The sequence below is a fragment of the Budorcas taxicolor genome, chromosome 13 (genome assembly GCF_023091745.1).
Source record: "Budorcas taxicolor isolate Tak-1 chromosome 13, Takin1.1, whole genome shotgun sequence".
In the NCBI taxonomy this organism is placed as follows: domain Eukaryota; kingdom Metazoa; phylum Chordata; class Mammalia; order Artiodactyla; family Bovidae; genus Budorcas; species Budorcas taxicolor.
In genome coordinates this window covers 74,203,599-74,216,673 of record NC_068922.1, presented here as the reverse complement: position 1 = coordinate 74,216,673, position 13,075 = coordinate 74,203,599, and the positions used below count along the sequence as shown (strand labels likewise).

At 47.6% G+C, this 13,075-nt stretch overlaps 1 protein-coding gene across 1 annotated transcript; it reads right to left on the bottom strand.

Annotated features, from left to right (window-relative positions):
* Positions 1-2,812: 2,812 nt before the first annotated feature.
* LOC128058101 (pancreatic trypsin inhibitor-like) lies at positions 2,813-12,784 on the bottom strand. Its single transcript, XM_052650461.1, has 3 exons — positions 12,736-12,784; positions 12,251-12,319; positions 2,813-3,141 (listed from the first exon to the last, which is right to left on the bottom strand). The coding sequence occupies exons 1-3, from the start codon at positions 12,782-12,784 to the stop codon at positions 2,813-2,815; spliced, it is 447 nt and encodes a 148-aa protein (XP_052506421.1).
* Positions 12,785-13,075: the final 291 nt, after the last annotated feature.

Here is a 13,075-nt window from a genome sequence, read left to right as displayed (position 1 = left end):
ATAAGCAGGATGACAGTATACAGCCTTGACGTACTCCTTTTCCTATTTGGAACCAGTCTGTTGTTCCATGTCCAGTTCTAGCTGTTGTTTCCTGACCTGCATACAGGTTTCTCAAGAGGCAGGTCAGGTGGTCTGGTGTTCCCACCTCTTTCAGAAGTTTTCACAGTTTCTTGTGATCCACACAGTCAAAGGCTTTGGCAGAGTCAATAAAGCAGAACTAGATGTTTTTCTGGAACTCTCTTGTTTTTTTGCCCATATAATTTAGTCGATAATTATCCTAACAGGTGTTTACATTGCATTAATTACATGCCAGGCTCTCGGATCTTAGGGCTCAGCATGTCCTAATTCACTTTCCTCACAACAACCCCAGGTAGGAAGAAGACAAGTGCAAAGATGTTAAGTAAATTATTCAAAGCCACATAGTGAGATAGAAGTGTGCCCACGGACTACTACCACCTTCAGCGTTGCTGGCTGGCTTCCAACTGCCAGTATCTACAGCTCTTTTCCTGAAGGATTTCTTGGGGCCACACAAGAAGCCTGTGCACCGAGGGAGTCAGAAGTCCCCAGTCACTGAGTGACAGGGAGTTGGTAACTGCCCTTTAACCTCTTGGGGGAGGCAACTACAAGGAAGGTGCTGTACCCCACCTAGCCCCTCCCCCATGGGATGGAGGGCATCACTACCAGTGCCAGCGGGCTTGCTCCTCCATGTTTGTTGGCCACCTTTCCTGCCCTTTCATGTACCCAATAAACTATACTCCCTTTGCTTCAGTTCAGTTCAGTTCAGTTCAGTCATTCAGTCGTGTCCGACTCTTTGCGACCCCATGAATCGCAGCACGCCAGACCTCCCTGTCCATCACCATCTCCCGGAGTTCACTCAGATTCACGTCCATCGAGTCAGTGATGCCATCCAGCCATCTCATCCTGGGTCGTCCCTTTCTCCTCCTGCCCCCAATCTCTCCCAGCATCAGAGTCTTTTCCAATGAGTCAAGGGAATCCCAAATTATAACAAACCCAGGCTCTGGATCTTTACAGACTGGCTGGGGAGTTGGGCTCTTAACTCTTTCTCCTTGCAAAGGACAAAAGCTTTGGGACAGTCAGCTAGGTGGTCATGGTTAGGGTTCTGCTGCTCTGTCCCCACCAATAAAGAGATGTTGGAGTCCTAAGCCCCAGGAACTCAGAATGTGAGCTTGTTTGGAAACAGGGTCTCTAGCGTGGGGATTAAGTTAAGTGTTCCTTAGGATGGGCCCAAATCCAGTATGACTGGTGTCCTGACAAAAAGGGCAGATTAGGTGACAGACAGGGAGAATGCCATGTGAAGACTGGGCTCATGCTGCAGCAAGCCAGGCCTTCCAGGAGCTGAGAGAGAGGCCTGGAATGGATCAGGGCCTTTCAAGGAAGCATGGCCCTGCTGACTCCTTGATCTCAGACTTCTAGCTTCCAGAAGTAAGAGAGAATAAATACTTGGTTTTCAGGGAATTTCTTGGCTGTCCAGTGGTTAGGAATCCAGACTTCCACTGCAGGGCACACTTTGACCCCCTGGTCAGGGAACTAAGATCCTGAAAGCTGCATGGTGTGGCTAAATAAATATTAACAAATAAATCACTCAGTTCATAGTGCTTCGTTATAGGAACTCCAGGAAACAAACCCACCAGCCAGCTGACATCTGCATACCCCCGTTTTATCCTCAGAGGATTCTCAGATGATTAAGTGAAATAATGCCAAAAAAATGCTAGGCACAGAGCTCGGCACTGGGCAGGTGCTAAGTGGGTCGATGCTTTTCTTTAGAAGAAATAAAAGTCCCTACCCTCCCACAGGACCTCAGGGGAGGGGTTTCCTTGAGCAAGTGGAGAAGTGAGCCTCACCCACCTTCCTTTGTCCTCCCAAGAGTCCAGGAGGATGACCAGTCCCCAGACTGATCTGGTCCAAAAAGTAAACAAATGCTTTCATGGCATGGTATCTGTTACACAGGTTTTTGTGTTGCTTGGGAGTGGCTATTAAGAGGTAGGTGGGGCTGGAATGGTTCCTACACCTGGTAGGGCCCAGTCTGAGGACAGAAAAAAGGGAGGTGCCTTCCACACCATGGAACAGTGAGAAGGACTACCGTTTTCATGGACACAGTGGGTTACAGTTCTTGGTTGCAGACAACAGAATCCACTCCTGTTAGTTTAATTAGAAAATGAATTTATTAGATATAAGGCCAGAGGCTGAAGCCACAGACAAATATGCAACATCACTGTGGGGCAAGAGGGCTTCTTTACTGAAAACGCTTCTACCACCACTGATGCTCAGGGCTGGACCAGAAATTCCCCCGCTGCCCCTCCAAGGAGAGCAGTGATGCTGGGGAGGGGGGTGAGGGTGAGGTTGCAGCAAAGAGAGAGGCAGGGTTCTGCTGAGGAGGGGAGACTTGAGAAGGAAGCAGAGGAGACTCAAATAGCTCAGAAGCAGCCACAGCCCCGTGTGGGGCCTCCTAGGACTTCAGCATCTCAGGGAGCACAGCTGCCGGATTCTCTGTAAGAAAAAAGAAGGAACCTGTTGACTGTCATCACTGAAGCCCCTGACCTTGACAGCGTACACCCTGACAGAGTCTTGACAACCCCAGAAACGAGCGAGCGCGGTACTCCTGACACCAAGATGGCCAGGAAGAGAAAAGCCTTCTGCTCAGGAGCACGGTGGACCCGCTGGGCAGGGTGGCTGACTCGGCGTTCCCATCTGAGAAAGAGGAGCCTGAGAGTGGCTTAGATTACCTGGAAGGTGATTCTAGGGGTGACCTTCTGGAAAGTTGGCCCCTGGAGAACTCACTCAGTGTGTGGTTTCACAGGACACTGCGGCCACTTCTGCTGGCCAGCAGCGAGGAGGAAAGGCACCGGGCAGGGGTGAACGGTGTGTGGCCCCTGAGCTCCGCCCGCCTCCCCAGCCCTTTCCGTCCCACTCTGCCCGGCCCCGTCTTACGCTGTGCCCTGTTGTGGCCCCCACAGGCGCTGATACAGTCCTTCTCACTCCGGAAGTTGTTCGGCTTCCTTCTGCATCCGCCGTAAGTAAAGGTCTGGCAGAGCCCGGACACGGCGTTGAAGAAGTACCTGGTGAACATGGCCCTGCAGGGCCCGGTGTATGGAGGCTGCAGACAGAAGGCAGGGTGCAGGCCTGAGGGGTTGGGAGGGACAACGGGTTAGTTACGAGGATGGCCATCACAGCTGGGGCTACAAGGTCAGCAAATGGACCCCCGGTCCTGGAAACAGAGAATGGTGAGTGGCGGTAGCGATGGTGAGGAAAGCCTGAACTGTGAGCCTCCACTTGAGGACCTGCATTCTGAGGCATTATTATTAATTCTTTTAGGTGTGAAGATGACATGGTGATGGTATTAAAAAAACCCATATACCCTTCATGAAGTATTTATGGATTTATTCGCATGATGCCTTAGATCAGCTTTTTAAAATCCTGGGGGGAAAAAGGTCAAACATAAACAATATTCTCCATATGTTGATAGTTGCTGAAAGTGAACAATGGGTACATAGGGTTTAATTATACTATTTTCTGTACTTTTGAGTAAGGTTGAAAGTTTCCAGTATTTAAAAAAAAGTGGGAAAGTATCATGCTGTAATGGAGAAAGGAATGGAAAAACATATGGTATATTTTTAAAAATGTTTTTTATTTTAATTAATTAATTGGCTGCTCTGAGTCTTTTTCACTGCAAATGGGTTTTCTCTAGTTGTGGTGAGAGGGGGTTACTCTCTAGTTGCCTGGACTGTAGTTGTGGCCCATGGGACTAGTTGCCCCACAGCGTGTGAAATCCTCTCAGACCAGGGATCAAACCCATGTCCCCTCATTGGACAGGCAGATTCTTAACCACAGGACCACCAGGGAAGTCCTAGAGTGTTTTAACTTTGGCTATCTCATGGAGATGGGAATACTAGAATTTTGAGGGGATGTGATGCTGTCTAGTCAAGGCTATGGTTTTACCTGTGGTCATGTATGGATGTTAGAGTTGGACTGTGAAGAAGGCTGAGCGCCGAAGAATTGATGCTTTTGAATTGTGATGTTGGAGAAGACTCTTGAGAGTCCCTTGGACTGCAAGGAAATCCAACTAATCCACTCTGAAGGAGATCAGCCCTGGGATTTCTTTGGAAGGAATGATGCTAAAGCTGAAACTCCAGTACTTTGGCCACCTCATGCAAAGAGTTGACTCATTGGAAAAGACTGATGCTGGGAGGGATTGAGGGCAGGAGGAGAAGGGGACGACAGAGGATGAAATGGCTGGATGGCATCACTGACTCAATGGACGTGAGTCTGAGTGAACTCTGGGAGTTGGTGATGGACAGGGAGGCCTGGCGTGCTGCGATTCATGGGGCTGCAAAGAGTTGGACACAACTGAGCGACTGAACTGAACTGAACTGATGTTGTGATTTATAATATAATTAGAAATATATATTTGGTGCTAGTTCCATCCCAGCACAAAACTCCTAAAACCCTGGGAATTTTCTAAATGAGGAGAGCAATAAAGGTGTCTTCAGTAATGTGAAGAGGGTGACTTTGGAAATCTCCCAGGTAACCCAAGGATGGGAGCTGGCTGCCAGGGGAACCAAGTGCCTGATCAGATGGTTGAACTGTCACCTTGACCCTCTGAAGCCCCCACCTCCAGGGAGAAGAGAGTGGGTGGAAGTTTATCAGTCACCAATAGTTCATGATTTAATCAATTGTGACTGTCTGAGGAAAGTGAAAGTGAAAGTGAAGTTACTCAGTCATGTCTGACTCTTTGCCACCCCCTGGACTGTAGCCTACCAGGCTCCTCCATCCATGGGATTTTCCAGGCAAGAGTACTGGAGTGGGTTGCCATTTCCTTCTCCAGGGATCCTGACCCAGGGATTGAACCTGGGTCTACCCACATTGTAGGGAGACATGTTACCATCTGAGCCAGCAGGGTAAAGCCACGCTTGACCGTCTGAGCCACAGATTGTGTGAGTCATCACACAGTCATCGTGACTGCATAAGGAAGCCTCCAGAAAAAACACAAAAGGACTGCATCTGAAGAGTTTCCAGGTTGGTAAACAGGAGCAGGTTCAGGGAGTATGGACAACGAGACAGCATGGAAGCTCTGTGCCCTTTCTCCATATCCTGCCTCGTGTAGCCTTTCCATATGGTTGTCCTGAATTATATCCTTTTATGAGAAGCTAATGCGTGCCTGCGTGCTAACGTCGCTTCAGTTGTGTCCGACTCTTTGTGACCCTATGGAGTGTAACCTGCCAAGTTCCTTTGTCCATGGGGTTCTCCAGGCAAGAATACCGGAGTGGGTTGCCAAACCCTTCTCCAGGGGATCTTCCAGATCCAGGAATCGAAGCTGCATCTCCTGGGGCTTCTGCATTACAGGCAGATTCTTTACCACTGAGCTACTGGGGAAGCGCTGATAAACTGTTATTCTTGTAAGTAAAATGTTTCCCCAAGTCTGTGCTGCTCTAGCAAATTCACTTAACTCCAGGGGCGTCGTGGGAAACTGATATACAGCTGTTGGTAGAAGCATGAGTGACAGGCTGGACCTGTAATTGGAGTCTGAAGATGGGAGGAGACTTGTGGGCCACAGTCATTAACCGGTGGAATCTGACACTATTTCCAGGTTGCTAGCGTCAGAACTGGTATGATGCAAAGACAGCCGGTCAGTGTTCCCTGAGAACTGGACAATTGGTTAATGGCTTGGGAAAACAAACACACAGCAAGAGAAGGAGTCTTAAAAACTTTCCTTACACATCTTTATATCCTTTAAACAAGTTCCTGTGAGCATGTATTCCTTTTGCAATTATGAAAGAAGACATATTTAAAATAAAATATACCACAATTTTTATAAGTAAGTAATGCTGTACAAGAATATTTATTGACACCAGAAAATGGTCGAAGTGTATCGTGGAGTAAAAGCACTCCATCCAGTGATGTGTTTGGTTAAGAATAAAACTCCTGCCCTGAGGATATGGGTGTCAATCCCTTTTTAGCAACAGATCCGCTTCTTTCAAAGGAAAATTGAGAAGAAATCTGGGTTTTGGGTAAAGCCCCATCCTCAGCCCTCTCACCTCCCACCCCTCAGAGTCATTTTCCCACCCCTTCCTATCCCAGTACACCCCAGTCTCAAGCAACATCTACTGCAAGCCCCTAGGCTATATTCCTTAAAGTCTTAGAGGAGCCACTCTTTGGCTATGTGACCTGAGGTGAGACAAGTGACCACTCTGAGCCGCAGCATCGTCATCATCGAAATGAGCATAATAACCCCAACCTCAGGGACTTGTTGAGAGAATGAGAGATGATGTCTGTCAAGTAACTGGTAATCAATCAATCCTCAATAAACACTAGTTATTACAGTAATTGTTAGATGTGCTCATTAAATTTTAATTTAATTTTCCAGGGCAGCATCCAAACTAAAAATCACTCATGGACACAATTGCCCATTAAAGCCCATTAAGCTTCCCCCATTGATACACAATAGAGAAGTCCCCAGGGACCATCCTGGACACCAACACAGCCAGTTTTCCCAACACTAGGAAACATGATGCTTCTTTTCTGGAGCCTCAGATTAAGTAAATACCTTCATTTTAACACCCAAGCATATCAAGAACATATATTTATTCTATGCAATGTTTTAAAATATGTATTGGTTCAGAAATCGGAAAATTAATATATAGACATAAGTTGTCAAAATGTAAACTATCTTGATGAACATTTAAGATGGGAACTCAAAAGTCTCTGAGTTATTAAATATGTTTGTACATCCACAAACTTCTTGATCACTTAAATAAACCATCCAATAAACACGAAAAAGAAAATCCTGTGAAACTCAGACTAAAAAAGATCACAGAAATGCCCAGAGAGAAGAGGGAAAGCTCTCATTTATGAGAAAACCTTTGCATCAATTAGAAAGTTGCTTTCTTAAAGACTAAAGAATAGCAATTCTCTATTTAAAAGAAGAGTTGCCTCTTTAAAATAGCAAGTTACATCTGGTAGAAGATAACATTTTCACTTGAAATTAGGAATGAGGTATATTCAAGTCTCAGTGTAAAACTCTTGGTTCCAGCTGAGCAGGGCCAGGGGTGAAGCAAAGAGGCAGGTCAAGCAAGTGGAGGGTCATGTCCTTTTCATTGAAAACTTTCATATTGCGTCAGTGGTGAAGAATCTGCCTGCAGTGCAGGAGCCTAGGGTTCGATTCCTGGGTTGGGAAGATCCCTTGGTGAAGGAAATGGCAACCCACTCCAGTATTCTTGCCTGGGGAAAAAACCCCATGGACAGAGAAACCTTGTGGGCTACAGTCCATGGAGTCACAAAGAGTCGAACAAGACTGATCGACTCAAGAGCAACATTGCAGTCAGTTATGATCTATCAATCCTGGGCTGAGTGAGTGCCTCACTCACCTCACCCAAATCACAGCCCTGTGGCAGAGGTGGAGCCTGTCCTATCTGGAGGCTGAGGAGCTGAGGAAAGGGAAGGCTGTGCTACCTGCGAGGTAGCTCTGCCTAGATGATGCGAGATGCTAAGTCACTTCAGCTGTGTTTGACTCTTTGTGATCCTATGGACCGTAGCCTGCCCGTCTCCTCTCTGTCCATGGGGTTCTCCAGGCAGTTGTACTGGAGTGGGTAGCCATTTCCTTCTCCAGGGGGATCTTCCCAACCCAGGGACTGAATCCGAGTCTCTCACTTCTCCTGCATTGGCAGGTGGGTTCTTTACCGCTGAGCCACTGGGCAAACCCCAAGCTCTGCCTGAGGCTGCATTGTTCCCTCCTCATCTCTGGATGAACAAGGTTGTGAGTTCATGTACATTAAGACCTCAAAGTAGAAGGATTTATCCCTAATCTTTGGGTTGTGAGATTTGAAATGTTGATTTACCCTTAAAAAAAAAAAATTAGAGGATAATTACTTAATGCTATTGTGATTTTTGCCATACATCAGCATGACTTGGCCATAGGTATACATATATCCCCTCCCTCTTGAACTCCCTTCCCACCTCCTTCCCCACCCCACCCCTCTAGATTGTTACTGGCTTGGGGGTTCCTTGCATCTTACGTCATACTCCCGCTGGCGATCTCGTTTATATACCGTAATGTGTATGTTTCCATGCTCTTCTCGAACATCATCCCACCCTCTCCTTCTCCCACTGTGTCCAGAAGTCTGTTCTCTATGTTTGTGTCACCCTTGCTGCCCCACAAATAGGATCGTCAGCACTGTCTTTCTAGATCCCATATATGAGTGTTAATATACGATGTTTGTCTTTCTCTTTCAGACTTCACTCTGTATAATAGGTTCTAGGTTCATCTACCTCATTAGAACTGACTCGTAGGCGTTCCTTTTTACAGCTGAGTAATATTCCATTGTATATATGTACCACATTTCCTTATCCATTCCTCTGCTGATGGACATCTAAGATGCTTCCATGTCCTTGCTACTATATTTATTTTTCTTTTTATTTTATTTGTCTTTTTCTCACTACTGTATTTATTTGGCCGTGCCAGATCTTTGTTGAGGCACTCGAGATCGTCTCTACTTGCCGCATACGGGATCTAGTTCCTTGATCAGGGGTTGAACTCATGCCCCCTGTTGAAGCCTTAGCCACTGGACCAGGGAAGTCCCTTGATTTACCTTTTGATATTTTGATTTTCTGAGTTTTATGTATAAAACTAGTATAATGAACGTTTTTCTAGTATAATGAACATATACTAATGCATTTGTGTATCAGAAAACAGTGAAGATGCTTAATTGTGTAATTGAGGAACAGAATTGTCCTCAACCGGGCAAGCCATTCATGTTATTCAAGGGAACTGGAGTCAACCCAAGAAGTAACGCAGCTACACCCTCCTCCTGGCTCACTGGACCGACCACTGCTGCAGCTGCTCACCGGGCCCGTCTCTGCCCTTCGCCCCCTAGAGGCCACTCTGTGCACTGCAGCCGCAGGGATCCAGTCTTAACTTGAGTCCTACCCGTGGCTCCTGTGACCACTCTGAATCCCAGTGGCTCCCCAGCTCTCTCAGTCAAATTCTGATTCTTGTAAAACCTTAGGAAGCTCCTCATGATCTTCCCCCATGGCCTCTCTGCCTTATCCCCCTGCTCTCCCCTCTGCTCCACCGATTCAGCTCCAGCCACCCTGGTCCTGGCTGCCGCTCAAACACCTCCTTATCACTGAGGGTTTTGCTAATTGGCCTGCAGAAAGAGCATGGATTCCTTTCCCCGTCAATCTCTACAATTGAAACACTTGTCATGAACTGCCATAGTATTTCACCTACTCAGCTGTCCGTCTCCTAGAGTGCACTGGATCTGTGCTACATTTTGCTCATAGCTGTGTCCCCACACTAAGAACAATGGTTTGCCGGGCCTTGATAAATATTTGTCAAGTGAATGAATCTCCCACCTCATGCTTCTGCTGGGTGCAGTCATTGAGTAGAATGAATATAATTAAATTCCTGTTAGTGAAATGTCTGAAGCTGAGCAGGAGCTTACGGAGTTCTGGGCTTCTGGGAACAAAAGCCTTTCCAGGCCCCCAGTTTGTTTCTTATTTGCAGGAAAAAGGCTTCAGACTCCTAGGCTTTCCGGAATACCAAAGGGCAGATTCAAGCGAAGGCTAATCAAGGAAGGGAGGGGAAGCAGAACAAAGGAGAAGCAGTCAAGAAACAACAGTGCACAATGGGGCAGGGCAGGGTCCAGGCTCCTCCAGAAGGAATATACTTATCAGTATCTTTGAGTTCTTTTGGGACAACTAAATTCCCCACCCAGCTGGAGGAAGGTAACTTCTGGCTGAGCACAAAGTTCTTGGAACACCAACCATGCAGAAGAAAGTCACACAATCACACATCTACAGCTTTCACCCCAAATCTTGCATGTAAAAGCTTCTCTCGGGGGGAGTTAGGGGTTTTTAAGGCCTGAGCCACTCTCGTTTCCTTTCATAGCCTTGCAATAAACCTTTCTCGGCCCCAAACTCAGACTTCTTGGTTTGCTTAGCCTCACTGTGAGTAGGCACATGGACTTACTTTTGGTAGCAGCACATCTAGACAACTATGAATCTACTCCAACATCCCATATCCTGAGACGATGATAAAATAATAGACATGGGAATAAAGGGAAGGGCCTTGAGTCATCACAAATATTCTAACAGCCCGAGAGAAGTATAACCTTGTCTCCAAGAGCAAAGTCCTGGAAGTGTTGCATTTTTGCAATAATAATGGAGAAATAATATCATTGCTGTTGAAACACTTAATCGTGTCCGAGTCTTTGCCATCCCATGGACTGTAGCCTGCCAGGCTCTTCTGTTCATGGAATTTTCTGGGCAAGAATACTGGAGTGGGTTGCCATTTCCTCTTCTAGGGGATCTTCCTGACCCAGGGATCGAACCCACATCTCCATGTCTCCTACACTGCAGGTGGATTATTTACAGCTGAGCCACTGGGAAGCCCAATAATATCATTATTTGACCCCTACATATTTTTTTTCTTGGGGGTAGGTAGACAAAAATTCTTCAGACTAAGACATCTTGGTGGAAAATGGACATTATCAGGTGTGAAATGTGAAAAAAAAATCCTCTATATTCATGACTGATAATTCATTGCAAGAATTTGTTTGGTAGTTTTCCCTTGTACAGGTGAGGAAACTGTAGCAAAGTTACTGACCTCAGGTCGCAGAGCAGGTGAGTGGTAAGGTTGGGTCAATGTACAATCCTGTTACAACCCATGTAAAAACGACTGCCATCTGCAGGGAATTGTTACAATCTAGGTAACTGGTAAGAGTTTCTGGGAACACTGCCCTCCACTTTTTCTCACCTGTACTTGAGCCTCCTCCCAGCCATCAAAGCCCAGGGATATACGAGTCTGGGTTTCTTCTGTACATCAAACATGGGGTATCTCTTCCAACACCAACCAATTCTCCAGACCAATGCGGTGGCCCCTAAGTCAACTCACTTCAGACTCTAAATCTGCAGAGTTAGCCCCGACTCCACGGGATGAGGGCTCAACCCCACAAGACGGCTCCACTTCAGATGCCAGCTACGTGTCCCTGGGGTCCCACAGACCTCTCAGCCACTGGCTAGAAATTCAGGGGCTGTGTGGCTTCCGCTCTCAAGTTTCAATAATTGACTAGAACGACTCACACAACTCAGGAAAGTCTTTTATTTACTGGATAAAGGATAAAATAAAGGATAAAACTCAGGGGCTTCCCTGGTGGCTGAGTGGTAAAAGAACCCACCCGCCAATGCAGGAGACAAGGGTTTGATCCCTTACGTGGGAAGATTCCACGTGCCATGGGGCAGCTAAGCCCGTGTGGCACAGCTCCTGAGCCTGCGTTCTAGAGTCCAGGAGCCACAACTACTGAGCCCGAGTGCCCTAACTACTGAGCCCGAGCACCCTAACTACTGAGCCCGAGCACCCTAACTACTGAGCCCAAGTCCCTAGAGCCTGTGCTCTGCAACAAGAGAAACCACCGCAGTGAGAAACCTGCTCTCTGCTATTAGAGAAAAGCCCTCTTGAATGTTCCCCACCCAGGAAGCTCTGCAATTCCCAATGTTTAAGGGTTTTTATTCACTGGGTTGGCAAGTGGATCAACTCATTAGCTGTTGGTGACTTGACTTCTATCCCAGTACCCTCCCCTCCCCACAGAGGAGCTGGGGGCAGAAAATTCTAATCCTCAGATCACCTGATGGAAAGTCCTGGAGACCAGTCCCACCCAGAAGCTATTGATAGCTCAGATGGTAAAGCGTCTGTCTATAATGCGGAAGACCTGGGTTTGATCCTTGGGTTGGGAAGGTTTGCTGGAGAAGGAAATGGCAACCCACTCCAGTATTCTTGCCTGGAAAATCCCATGGATGGAGCAGCCTGTTAAGCTACAGTCCATGGGGTTGCAAAGGGTCCGACATGACTGAACAACTTCACTTTCCTTAACATACACAAAGCAGCAAATTCCAAGGGTTTTAGGCAAACTGGACCATAAACCCAGACAAGGGTCAAATAGCGATCTTATTGTTACACGACAGTCAGGTTTGAGGACCAGGCAGGGACCAGGAATAGAGAGTCTCAGAGATGGGGCCCCTGATCTGGTAGAGTTATGCAGGATAATTTTTTAAGCTGAAAACATGATTTTTTTTTTGAGAGTCATGAAGTGTCCCTTGAGTGAAAACTGCCCAGTTTCTCAGGAGAAATCCAGAGAGGGTTGGTAACACTCACCCCATGCCTGTTCTGCAGCCCCTTCCAAGGACTCCCCTTTTCCCTCCCACCCAGTCTGCAGAGGAGACAGGAGCTGGGACTTACCATTGTCCTTGTTGCTGTCGTCACCCTCTGGGGTGCCGGCCACCAGGGTGCCCAGGAGGACCAGAAGGGCTGCGGAGAGGCAGAGCCGGCTCATCTTCGTGGCCTTGCAGGAGGGCTCCTGAGGATGCTGCGGGCAGACTGGGCTTTTCACACCCCTGCTGAGGGGTGGGACCAGGCGGTGAGCAGGGAAGTGGGGAAAGGGGAGGGGCTAGGGTCAGTCCTCTTCATGCTCGACCTCCCCACCTAACCAGGCTTCTTCCTGCATCTGCTGGGGCCCAATGCCCAGTAACAGCACTTCTCAGACTTCGCTCCTGCAGCGGGTCTTGTGGAAATAAACACACATTCTGATTGCCCAGGTCTGGGTGAGGCCTGGGAAGCAGCATTCCTAACAGGCTCCCTGTTACAGGTGTGTCCCAGTCCACTTCCTCGCCTATTAAACAGTCCTCAGAACTGCGCTTTGAAAGCAGGCCTGCAGGAGCACTCACCAGGGCTGCCGGGGAAGGGTAGCAGGCACAAAAAAGCTGGCTTCCCCATGCATTTTGGGAATGTGAGAAAGGAGCCAAGATCAGGAAGGGGTGACTCTCAGAAAACCCCACATTCTTTCCCCCTAACCTGCACACTGGAAGCATTTGTCTTCTGTTGCAAAAAATAAACATGAGTCCCCACCCCACGCCCGGAAGATGAAGTGGTCCATTAGATTTCCATGTGCTGGCACCACGCCATGCTGTGTGCACAAGGATGTAGTCTCCACACGACTATGTCCCCCTCAACCTAGTTACTATCGAGGCCCTTGGGTCTAGATTCAAGTGAATTGCCAGGACTCTC

Excerpts from the sequence above, each read along its gene's own strand:
- LOC128058101 (XM_052650461.1), bottom strand. The coding sequence starts at position 12,784 with ATGGGGAAGCCAGCTTTTTTGTGCCTGCTACCCTTCCCCGGCAGCCCT. Across the intron at positions 12,320-12,735 it reads ACCCTTCCCCGGCAGCCCTG|CCCTTCTGGTCCTCCTGGGC; the intron begins GTGAGTGCTCCT and ends GCCTCTCCGCAG. Across the intron at positions 3,142-12,250 it reads CGACAGCAACAAGGACAATG|GCCTGCACCCTGCCTTCTGT; the intron begins GTAAGTCCCAGC and ends CCAACCCCTCAG.